At 46.6% G+C, this 11,403-nt stretch overlaps 1 protein-coding gene across 1 annotated transcript; it reads left to right on the top strand.

Annotated features, from left to right (window-relative positions):
* Window positions 1–178: 178 nt before the first annotated feature.
* NEDD8 (NEDD8 ubiquitin like modifier) lies at window positions 179–10,926 on the top strand. Its single transcript, XM_053362885.1, has 4 exons — window positions 179–648; window positions 4,472–4,519; window positions 5,784–5,866; window positions 10,401–10,926. The coding sequence occupies exons 1-4, from the start codon at window positions 631–633 to the stop codon at window positions 10,489–10,491; spliced, it is 240 nt and encodes a 79-aa protein (XP_053218860.1). The 5' UTR covers window positions 179–630; the 3' UTR covers window positions 10,492–10,926.
* Window positions 10,927–11,403: the final 477 nt, after the last annotated feature.

Below are 11,403 nucleotides of genomic sequence, written 5' to 3'. Positions count from 1 at the left end.
GGAACCGCCCTCGGGAAACGTGGAAGCGTGCGCGGGACGGCGAATCTCGCGCGAGCCAATCAAGAGCGGGGAAAAGACGGCTACTCCCAACGGGCGGGGCAACGGCATAGATGGCTTTCTACCGCAGTGCCTGACGGGAGATGTAGTCCGAATGAATTGAAGGCGGGGAGCGCGAAGCAGAGGGGAATTGCTGGAGAGCAATTAGGCAAGGCTGGAATTATTAGTCCCGCCCATTAATGCGACGGTTGCGGCGGCAGTATGGAACAAAATGCGCGGGAGACGTAATTTGTAAATGTTCACTTGTGTGGGAAGGACTCCATCTCCCATAGTGCACTGCGGGTCAGTCAGCGGAAGGGGCGTCGAAGCGCTGAACTCAAGAGGGGATTCAACCACGGAGCAACGCCGCCGCACGCTTTGTCTCGAGCTCTAAGCGTCTTTACTGGTTTCCTTTTTTTAAAAAGGCGAAAAAAGACTGGAAGGCCGTTTGTGTGTAGGGAGGGTGGGGAAAATACTCCGAAGCGGAAGTGACGTCAGATAGGCCGGAAGGATCGCGGGAGCGTGAAGGGAACAGCGTCCCCGTTCTGCTTCCGAGGTCAGAGGTCGCGCGGCTGACTGAAGAGGCTGGTCACGATGCTGATCAAAGTGAAGGTAAGGGAGGCTCTTGGCGGTTCCCCACTGGGGAGAGGCGTGGGAGAAGACCGGGGGGGTCACCTTCTCGTGCCCCGGGGCATGACGGGAGAGGTTTGCCGCTCCCCTCGCCCCTGCCGCGGTGCATTGTGGGGCACCTGCAGGCACCCCCCCTCCCGTCCAGCCCTGGTTGTGTTGCGGGTGGGGCTCCTCCCTTGGCCAAGGGCAGAAAGAGAGGCTCCTCCCACAGCTTCCTCCTGGAGGCAGGAGACAAACAGGTAGAGCTCTCCCCCCCCCCCCAGTCTTTTCACTTGGGAGCGCTTCACCTGCTGGATTTCCGCCTGCCATGGATACTGACTCCCTCACCTCCTCGTAGGTGCCTAGGCTATGAAAAGGCTGGTCCATGTCATTTCAGACTTCAAAACTAAGCTGGGTCGGAATAAAACATCACAGGAGACTTTAATATTGCAACTTTAATGCAATATTAAAAGGTCAAAATAGGGGGAAATCGCAAAGTTTGTACAGTAACCGACTTTTCTGTCTGGGTCAAAGCCTAAGCAAAATCCTCGTATGATAGCGGGGAGCTGATAGTCAGATATATAAGCCTTGGGAGATGCCCAAAATTTGGGAGTCGTTGAAAAGGCACAATTGCCAGAGTACCACAGCTATATATACTAACTGGTACCACTTGGGCATAGTAAGCTCACGGTCATGACTAAGAAGCCAACTTTAAACACTTCATTTTGACAAACCTTTTGGACCTAATTTCTGTCACCAAATTGCACATAATAATTTTCTTTCGACCACTAGAGAACAGCAATTGGGTTGACGCACATGTGGTCTTGGATTAAATTTGTTCTTATTTATTGGTCAGATAAGGATTTTGATCAGGCTTTGACCTGAATAGACAATTTGTTACTGCATTGTTTTGTGATTTTATTTGGACCGCACTTTCATATTGTTACATTGGATTAAAATATGTCTTTTTACATTTTTTAAAAATTCCTACATAACTTAGTTTTTGAGTCTAGCTTTGCAGGTTGGAGTAATATATCCTTTCATGTGTTGGTATATAGCATTAATGCAAATGGGAAATTTTAGATTTAAAAATATATATATTTTTTAAAACAAGAATAAACAGAATAAATTATCCCTTTGCCCAAAATTTTGTATTTATGAATAAAATATACTAATGTGGTATATAAATTGGTTACAGGGCTGTCTTTTAAATAGCATTTTAATTCATTATTTAAGATTTTTTCCTCAGCTGGCCTACAAATGGAAAAAAGGACTAGAATAAAACAACAGTTTCAAAGACAGCAGAATAGTGAGCCCATCAGAAGCTTAGATTCCATCAGAGACTAGGTTATAAACTATTGAATTATGGGTGTTAGTCCAGAATTTGGTACAGTATTCAGCTCCACAGTTTAATGAGCAGCTCAAAGATGGTGCTGAGGAGCTCCACTCCGTGGTGAAACTGGAAGAAATGTTTAGTTGAAACTGCATCCTTTTCAGCTGCAAACCCAACATTGAATTTTGGAGCTATTGCCCAAGGTACAATTTTTAAGTACCGTATTTTTTGCTCTATAAGACTCACTTTTTCCCTCCTAAAAAGTAAGGGGAAATGTGTGTCTGTCTTATGGAGCGAATGCAGGCTGCGCAGCTACCCCAGAAGCCAGAACAGCAAGAGGGATTGCTGCTTTCACTGCACAGCGATCCCTCTTGCTGTTCTGGCTTCTGAGATTCAGAATATTTTTTTTTCTTGTTTTCCTACTCCAAAAACTAGGTGTGTCTTGTGGTCTGGTGCATCTTATAGAGCGAAAAATACGGTATTTTGTCACTTAATACTGGGATCAAATAGAGCTCAGGAGTTCTGCTGGAACAGAGATGGCAAGCTTTTTTTTTGGCATGACTGTTGCTAGCACTGCTTCAAAGGTGGGAAAGGTGCCAGGGGAATTCAATAAACTGGGGTGCCACCACCCAGAAGGCTCTAGAGTAGGCTTCCCCAGACCTTATGCGCTCTAGACATTTTGGACCACAACTCCTACCAGCCCCAGCCAGCACAGGTGAGGGGACTTGTAGTTCAAAACATCTGAAGGACACTGGATTGTGGAAGAGTGCCCGTACATCTTATACCTTTCCTACAGTTGTTCGTGTTGTAGAGGCACTCAAAAAGAGCTTTCTTGGATGTTTTTGCTGCACTGGGGGGAGAGAATAAACAGGAAGAGGTGCACTGTTCAGATGGAGTTCCAGGCCAGGCACTACCTTTAAGCATCTTTTCCTTTTCCTTTCTCCTCCTTGTTGGCAAAAGGGACCCCTGACCATTAGGTCCAGTCGTGGCCGACTCTGGGGTTGCGGCGCTCATCTCGCTTTATTGGCCGAGGGAGCCGGCATACAGCTTCCGGGTCATGTGGCCAGCATGACTAAGCTGCTTCTGGCGAACCAGAGCAGCGCACGGAAACGCCGTTTACCTTCCCGCCAGAGTGGTACCTATTTATCTACTTGCACTTTGACGTGCTTTCGAACTGCTAGGTTGGCAGGAGCAGGGACCGAGCAACGGGAGCTCACCCTGTCGCAAGGATTCGAACCGCCAACCTTTTGATTGGCAAGTCCTAGGCTCTGTGGTTTAACCCACAGCACCACCCGCGTCCCCCTTGTTGGCAAACCTGCTGCCAAATGGGGAGCTACCTGCTCTGCGTGTGAATCTCGAGGCTTGCTGATCATCAGGCAGCACCCCAGGAATCCCATTTCATTAAAAATGCTAACGCCACAGTCTTCTGTTGACTTGACAGGACTTGCTCCTGGGTTTCTGAGCCAGCAGCTGTGCAAAGGGAAATGGTTTTAACCCAGTGTTTTAAATTTGCCCCAACTGCTTTGACGTGCATTGGGATGCTGCCTGTCTCCCACTCCCTCTGGTGTTCTGGTTGGAGATGAGTGGAAAGATTGCCTCCCGTTTCAAATCTGAGTTATGGATTGCCCCAGGGCAGAAATGGAATTAGCCGGGAATACTGGAGTGAGGGGTTCTGGGATACTGTCTCTGGTTCATGGTGGAAGAAGAAAGCCGCAAGCTCAGTTCTGAGTGTGATCAGAGAGAGGAAGGTTATAATGAATTGTGTCCGGGGAGATGGGTTGAGCTATAGACGCGGGTGGGCTGTGGGTTAAACCACAGAGCCTAGGACTTGCCAATCAGAAGGTCGGCAGTTCGAATCCCCCAGCATGGTGAGCTCCCGTTTCTCAGTCCCTGCTCCTGCCCACCTAGCAGTTCGAAAGCACGTCAAAGTTATAATAATAATAATAATAATAATAATAATAATAATAATAATAAATTTTATTTATATCCTGCCCTCCCCAGCCGAAGCCGGGCTCAGGGCGGCTAACAACAATAAAACAGTACAAAAGTACAACACAAACAACACTCTAAAATCATTCATTATAAAATTAATTAAAGTAGTTCAAGTAGATAAATAGGTACCACTCCGGCGGGAAGGTAAACGGCGTTTCCGTGCGCTGCTCTGGTTTGCCAGAAGCGGTTTAGTCCTGCTGGCCCCATAACCCAGAAGCTGTACGCCGGCTCCCTCGGCCAATAAAGCGAGATGAGCGCCGCAACCCCAGAGTCGGTCACGACTGGACCTAATGGTCAGGGGCCCCTTTACCTTTACAATCCTGATGCAGAATGAGAAGGGAGTTTGGGGAGGGCCGTAAGCTCTCAAAAAGCACCCAGCCCCAAATTTCTTTGGGAGGAAAAAATGTCTGTTTTCTAGCCTTGCTGCCTGAAGAAGTGGCTGAATCATTGTGGGGGAGATGGGTGGCTGCTAGTAGCTAAGGTCTCTCTCTTTTGTTCCAGACACTCACCGGGAAAGAGATTGAGATTGACATAGAACCCACAGACAAGGTACCTCGGGCAAACAAACATGTCGGGTGTGATGGTGGTGATGATAGCCGTGCTCTGCACCTACCAGGGAATCACCTGCATGGTTTTTCCATATGGAGAGGGACATGTCATTTGCCCTGGTGTGTGGTGCTGGTTTGCGTCGCTGTGGATCCAGCCCAGCCCCTCACACCAAGGCAAACAACATGTCTCTCTCTCCCTCAAGTCCAGTTTTGCAGAACTGGCTGACATCAAACAGGCACACTCCCTGTTGAACTTCCAGTGTTGGTGAAACAGGCATTTTAAGTGAAGCCAACCCCCGCCCCCCCCGGATCTTGGGTACCTTTTTGCAATGTATGCTGTATCCTTTCTGTATGCCTCTTAGAAATTACGGCATTAAGTGGTACGTAAATTATACTCTGAAGATGAATGGATCGATCCAATTGTGGAGGGAAAAGGGGTTTGTTGGTTGGTACCCAAGTCCTCTTTCTTCTGGCCCCCACCCACCCAGGCGTGGCCTGTTATCAGCCTGGCCAGATGGTGGAGCTATTCCTCCTCTGCTGTCTTGCCCTCAGGTAGTGGGCGATGAGACGTGTTTGCCAAGGGCGTCCGTCCTCTTGAAAGGACAGCCAGGACTTTTTCTGGGCAAGCATGACATCTTCATCAACTCAACTGAACCACATTGCCCATCCGCCTCCCAGTCACATTGGTCCCATGTGAGAAACATTTGAGAGGTTCTTTTTTAAAAAAATAATTTTTATTAAGTTTTCCATTTAACAATCCAATCATATCACATTAATTATTCCAAATTATACCAATACATATCATAAAGTCCAAATATTTTGCCAAATTATATATTTTTGTTGGGGGTTCCCGTGCTTCGAGTTCAGTAACTGAACGAGAAACATTTGAGAGGTTCATCAGATCCTTCTGGGCCACGTTCAGGAGCTTTTGGGGCAGAGGCCACAAGGACATAGCTGTCAACTTTTCCCTTTTCTTGTGAGGAATCCTATTCAGAATAAGGGAATTTCCCTTGAAAAAAGGAAATGTTGACAGCTATGCAAGGGTGGGGAGGCCCAAATGCTCAGATGTTGCCCTTTGTGACAGCGAAACGGATTGAAAGAGTCAAGCAGGCTGTTTTCCCCACTGGGAAGTGAAGTTTACCTCCGTCAGCCTTGCCATTACTTTTGATGTGAGGTTGCAGCTAAAAACTGCTCTGGATAGACTGTGACCCTTTTCTGTTCTCCCCCCTCTCTTTCTCCTCTCTCTCTGCCCCCCTTCCCCCCAGGTGGAGAGAATAAAGGAGCGAGTGGAAGAAAAAGAGGGAATCCCGCCACAACAACAGCGACTCATCTACAGCGGCAAGCAGATGTGAGTCCACCGGGAGCAGTGGCTGCTTCCCAGTGTATTGTGGGGAATGCCTGGCTTTTGTAATACTGCTAGAGTAGAAGCAGAGGCTGCCCTAGGGCATTGTGGGGTAATGGTTTTATAGGACGGTGGCCCTCAGGTCTCATCAGGCCAAGCCACAGCACCCAGCTCTACAGGTATGGGGCTGGTGAAAACCTGGCTTAGCCGTGGCGGGGGTTGCAAGCTTGGAAAACGCAGGGCAAAGTGCTGCAGTAGACAGCTTTTTGGAAAGGCATGGCAATAATAATAGTAGTAGTAGTAGTAGTAATAATAATAATAATAATAATAATAATAATAATAATAATAATAATAATTTTATACCCTGCCCTCTCCGGCCAGAGCCGGGCTCAGGGCGGCTAACACCAATAAAATTATAATAAAACATAATTGGGCTGGGAGACAAACAAAAACCAGTTTATTAAAATGCAGGTTAAAATACCATTTAAAATGCAGCCTCATTTTAATAGTAGCCCATAAATCAAAACCTTAAGAGGAGGGAAACATAAGGGTCAGGCTGAGTCCAAACCAAAGGCCAGGCGGAACAGCTCTGTCTTGCAGGCCCTGCAGAAAGATGCAAGACCCGGCTGATTTGTCAGCCCCTTTCAAAACGTTGCAGAGCGCTTTGCAAAGCATTTTATAAGGCTAGCGTGCGACAGAAAAGTCACCTGATGCTATTGTGGCATCAGGTGATTGGCAGGTGTTGGCCCCACGAGGAGATAATGATCAAGCCCAATGGCATTTCTATGCTGCCTTTCCATGAAAAAAAAAACCCCCAATAGCGACAATAACAGCTGCAATATTTTATATATTATATGTTTATATTTTTTAAAAAGCAATATTGCAAGAATGCCATATGATCATGAGGGACTAAGAGCAGAGAGAAAAAAGCCAGTTTAGAAACATAATTTCATTCAAAAGGCATATTTAAACACGATAGCAGCAGAAGAAAGCAGTTGAGGTCAAGTTAGCCAAACACGGACTTCCGGGTTGGCGCCATTGTTTAATGGCGGATTCCCTCCGAGCTCCGGAGGGAATCGGCTCCGTAGCGTCTGGGTCTGGCCGCTGCGGCGAAGCGGAGACCCTTAAAATCACAGGCGCGGATGCCTGTGAACACAGAGACTCGGCGGGCACCATTTGCGCCCCCCCAATCCGCGACGGAGCCTTTTTAAAGGCTTCGGAACGGAGGCAGGGTGAGGCGTGGTGCTGAGAGTACTCCCTCGCCTACGGAGTGAAGCCGCAAGCCATTGACAGAGAGCGCCAACTTCTTCCAAGACCGATTGGACTCTAAAATATAAACCCGTGAGTAATACGGAGATTGGAACTTTAAAAATTTTTAATTTTGGATTTGGAACGAGCGGGAAGGGGCTAAAAAGGAAGTTCACCCCCCCCCCTTTGTAAACAATCTAAAGCAAAGGACTGGGCAACTAAGGTCGAGAGAATCTGTTTTTTGTTTTTTAATGAAAGATCCTGACTTCACGGTTTTGATACTATAAGAAGACTTACTGGAGGATAAAAAGAATTTTGGGAGCTGAAATTTCACCCCCCCCCCCGAGACCCGGGAACGTCCTATGAGAAAGCCTGTTGCATTGAAGATTTTGACAGCTGTCAAGTGAGCTGCTAGTCAGCTAGTTGTCAGCTGGAAAAAGAGAACATTGTTTCTGCTGTTTTTGCTGGTTTACTTGGTATAACTTGTTGAAAATAAGGAGGGCTGATACAAAATAACTGGACTTTTGGTTTTGAGCTGAAAGGAACAACAAGGATCTAAAATCCCCCTAGAGGGGTAATAGGGACATTACATCACAAAAATGGCTGGAGTATGTAAGATCCAAGCAGAATTGGACAGAGCACTCGTTCTCTTGGGAAACTTGCAAGATGAGTACAATGCTTTGTCTACAAAGGTATCACTACTACACTGGACAGTAAACAACAGTTTTGAGCCTGATAAGGACTTGAAACAGGAAGCCCATTCAACTGAACAAATAAATGAAACTGAAAGTGTAGATACGATGGAGCAATATGTTGTTTTTGAAGAAAATGAAGGAGGAGCAGGAGATTTGCAGGAGTCAAAGGAGAGTTACAATATGAGGCCTGACATGATGATAAAAAAGGATAATAAAAAGTGGATGTGGAAAGCCTGGTCTGAATGGGAGTCTGGAAAATGGAGAGATCCCTTTTGGAGGAGATCTGAAGACCTGAGGATTACAAATTTGTTGGTGAAAGCTGGAGCTTTGGGGACATCTGGATTTGAAAGAAATTTGAAACAAGAGTTGGAGCACCCCATAGGCTTTGCCTTTAAGTATGGAGGACTGGCTGGAAGCGACATGGATTCTGTTGGGCCGGAGCCCCTCCGAGACTTGGGGTTTAACATCAAGGACTATCAAAGAGACCGGCAGAAAGGAACTGAGAGAGATATAAGGGCCTCGGATGTGAGATCTCCAGGCTAAATAAATAATATAAAGACTGATGGATATTGGTTGGGGACTGGAACCGGGAAAAGGGTGGGTGGAGGTTGGGAATCCAAAGGGTACATAAGGATAATTTGCTTTTTATATTTTTTGTTAGTGGTAAGGAAATTGGGTAAATCGTGGAAGGGAAATTTTGGTCGACTTTAGGAAAAAGGTTTAAGAATAATCAATGAGGTATAAGTATTGATGTGTAATTTTAATAAGGTAAAATTGGTTTCTTTTCTTTTTAAATTAATTGAAAATAAGGCTGTTAAAAATAAATTGAAGAAATGGAAAAAAGAAGTAAAGCAAAGCAATAGTATGTTAGAACAAATGTTTAAGCTAAGGTAAAGAAATAAGTTAAGGACTTGCTGAACTGACAATTTAAATTGGAATACAAGAAGGGGAGGTGTGAGGAAGTCTGAGAAATAAGGTTAAGAATAATAAGTATTAGAAACTTTATGTGTTTTTTCTTTTTTTTTTTGTTTAGTTTTGAATGTTATGTATTTTTGTGTTTTTTGTTTTGTTTATTTTTTGTTTTTGTTTGTTGTGTGTTATTTGAAAATGCTAATAAATATTTAATTAAAAAAAAAAAAACAAGTTAGCCAAACACCTGCTTTAAATGAAAAGGGTTTTCCCTACTAGAAGAGGGTCATCCTGAAGCAAAGTTCTTAACCCGAGGTAATATTTCTGGGTTAGCGGAGTCTGTAACCTGAAGCATATGTAACCTGAGGTACCACTGTAATTAAAATACATCTTAAAATTAATTCAGACAGGTTAAAATCTGGGCAGGTGGCAGTTATCAGGTTGGAGTTGAGAGTGGTTAATACTTGTCAGGACCAACTGTTTCCACTGATCATACAAGGACCTGTGAGTGAGCTGGGGGCCGCCTTTGGGCTTGTTTTATACAAAGGAAAGTAAGTCAAACTGCATCCTGCCCAAAGGGCCTGGCGGAACAGCTCCGTCTTGTAGGCCCTGCAGAAAGATGTCAAATCCCGCATTGCCTCTGGAAGGTCCAAGCACCCCTGGCCACCTCAGAAGGACAGTTGCAATGTGCCTGGGTGTATTATCTGGCCTGTTGCTCGACTACATAATACATCCATGAAGACCTTATCCCAGCCTTTGCAAATCTGAACCCCTCCAGAGGTTTGGCAAGCCTGTTGTAGGGGAACGCTGGGAAAGAAAATTACCTTGTGCAAAAATGTTTCCCTCAGTTAATAATGAATGGAGTAACATTATTATGGGCCAAGACCATTTGCTTCCTTCAATGATATCTTCTAGTTGGGGTATGAGCAGGGTAAAAATATTATTACAGTGGTACCTTGGGATGCGGGTGGCGCTGTGGGTTAAACCACAGAGCCTAGGACTTGCCCATCAGAAGGTCGGCGGTTTGAATCCCTGCGACGGGGTGAGCTCCCGTTGCTCGGTCCCTTCTCCTGCCAACCTAGCAGTTCAAAAGCATATCAAAGTGCAAGTAGATAAATAGGTACCGCTCCGGTGGGAAGGTAAACGGTGTTTCCGTGTGCTGCTCTGGTTCGCCAGAAGCGGCTTAGTCCTGCTGGCCACATGACCCGGAAGCTGTACCCTCGGTCAATAAAGCGAGATGAGCGCCGCAACCCCAGAGTCGGTCATGACTGGACCTAATGGTCAGGGGTCCCTTTACCTTTACCTTGGTTTACGAAAGCGTTCTTAAACCAAGGCATGCTTTCCCAAAGCAGTGGGGGACTCGATTTACAAATGGAACACACTCAACAGGAAGCTAAATATGTTCTTATTCCAAAGCAAAGTTCACAAACCGAAACACCTACTTCCGGGTTTGCAGCGTTCCCAAGTTGTTCATAAACTAAACTGTTCTTAAACCAAGGTACCACTGTACTGCTACTTGATAAGTGACAGCCGTAATGTGTCGCACTGTATTACATGCCTGTTGTTGTACTACTCCAGTCTGTAGAGTCCCAGCACCTGGGGCTTATGGGAGTTGTAGTCCAGAACATTTGTAGGACTCCAGCCTGGCCCAGGGCACTCTAACCACTCCTGCCTTCTTCTCTTCCCAGGAACGACGAGAAAACGGCCGCCGACTACAAGATCCAGGGCGGCTCTGTGCTCCATTTGGTCTTGGCGCTACGAGGTGGAGGCCTGCGATGATAGCGCACCCGTCCCTCAGCACGTCCCCCTCTCCCTCCCCCCCTCCCCACAAAGGACAGATCTGCCGTTTGCGTGTGGGACACCGCCAGGCTGCGCATAGCTACCCTCCCAAACCCTTTCTTCCTCCCGGATCCAGGAAGAAAATGGCCGCCGCTGCCGCCCACCACTCCAGAGATCTTCCGCAAGCTGTCATTTGAGGGAGGTGCCATTTAGCAGGGGCATTGGGGGGGGGAGTCCAGGGTTTGTTGCCTTCCTGGGGGATCCCGCATCCCGCCGGCCCCGATCCTCATGCATTTCCACCCCGGCGACTTCTCAAGTGCTGCCTGTGCTCGTTGGCTGTGTTTTGCCTCCCCTCGTTCAAATGTCCTTCTCCCTGCCCACTCCCCCTTCCCGCAGTTGAAATGGCTAAATGTTAAATAAAGGTGTTTCACGTGGTTTCTTGAGTTGCTGGCTCGTGACTGTGTTCGGCTCTGCTTACAATGTGCCTTTCTCACTGGGGTATTCGGGATCCTCAAGTCAAAAGTGGCTCAAAAGGCATTTCCTTTGGGATCTATAGCGCATGGGTAGGCAAACGAAGGCCCGGGGGCCAGATCTGGCCCAATTGCCTTCTAAACCCGGCCCACAGACGGTCTGGGAATCAGCGTGTTTTTACATGAGTAGAATATGTCCTTTTACTTAAAATGCATCTCTGGGTTATTTGTGGGGCCTGCCTGGTGTTTTTACATGAGTAGAATGTGTGCTCTTATTTAAAATGCATCTCTGGGTTATTTGTGGGGCACAGGAATTCATTCATTATTATTTTTCAAAATATAGTGCGGCCCCCCCACAAGGTCTGAGGGACAGTGGACCAGCCCTCTGCTGAAAAAGTTTGCTGACCCCTGCTATAGCATGTATGTTTGTACAGTGGTACCT

This window comes from Podarcis raffonei, chromosome 13, assembly GCF_027172205.1.
Source record: "Podarcis raffonei isolate rPodRaf1 chromosome 13, rPodRaf1.pri, whole genome shotgun sequence".
Taxonomy (NCBI): Eukaryota; Metazoa; Chordata; class Lepidosauria; order Squamata; family Lacertidae; genus Podarcis; species Podarcis raffonei.
This window is presented reverse-complemented; position numbering and strand designations above follow the sequence as displayed.

What these genes read in the sequence shown, in the direction of transcription:
- NEDD8 (XM_053362885.1), top strand. An exon ending in ACATAGAACCCACAGACAAG is followed by an intron (nt 4,520 to 5,783) that starts GTACCTCGGGCA and finishes CCTTCCCCCCAG; the next exon opens with GTGGAGAGAATAAAGGAGCG. An exon ending in ATCTACAGCGGCAAGCAGAT is followed by an intron (nt 5,867 to 10,400) that starts GTGAGTCCACCG and finishes TTCTCTTCCCAG; the next exon opens with GAACGACGAGAAAACGGCCG.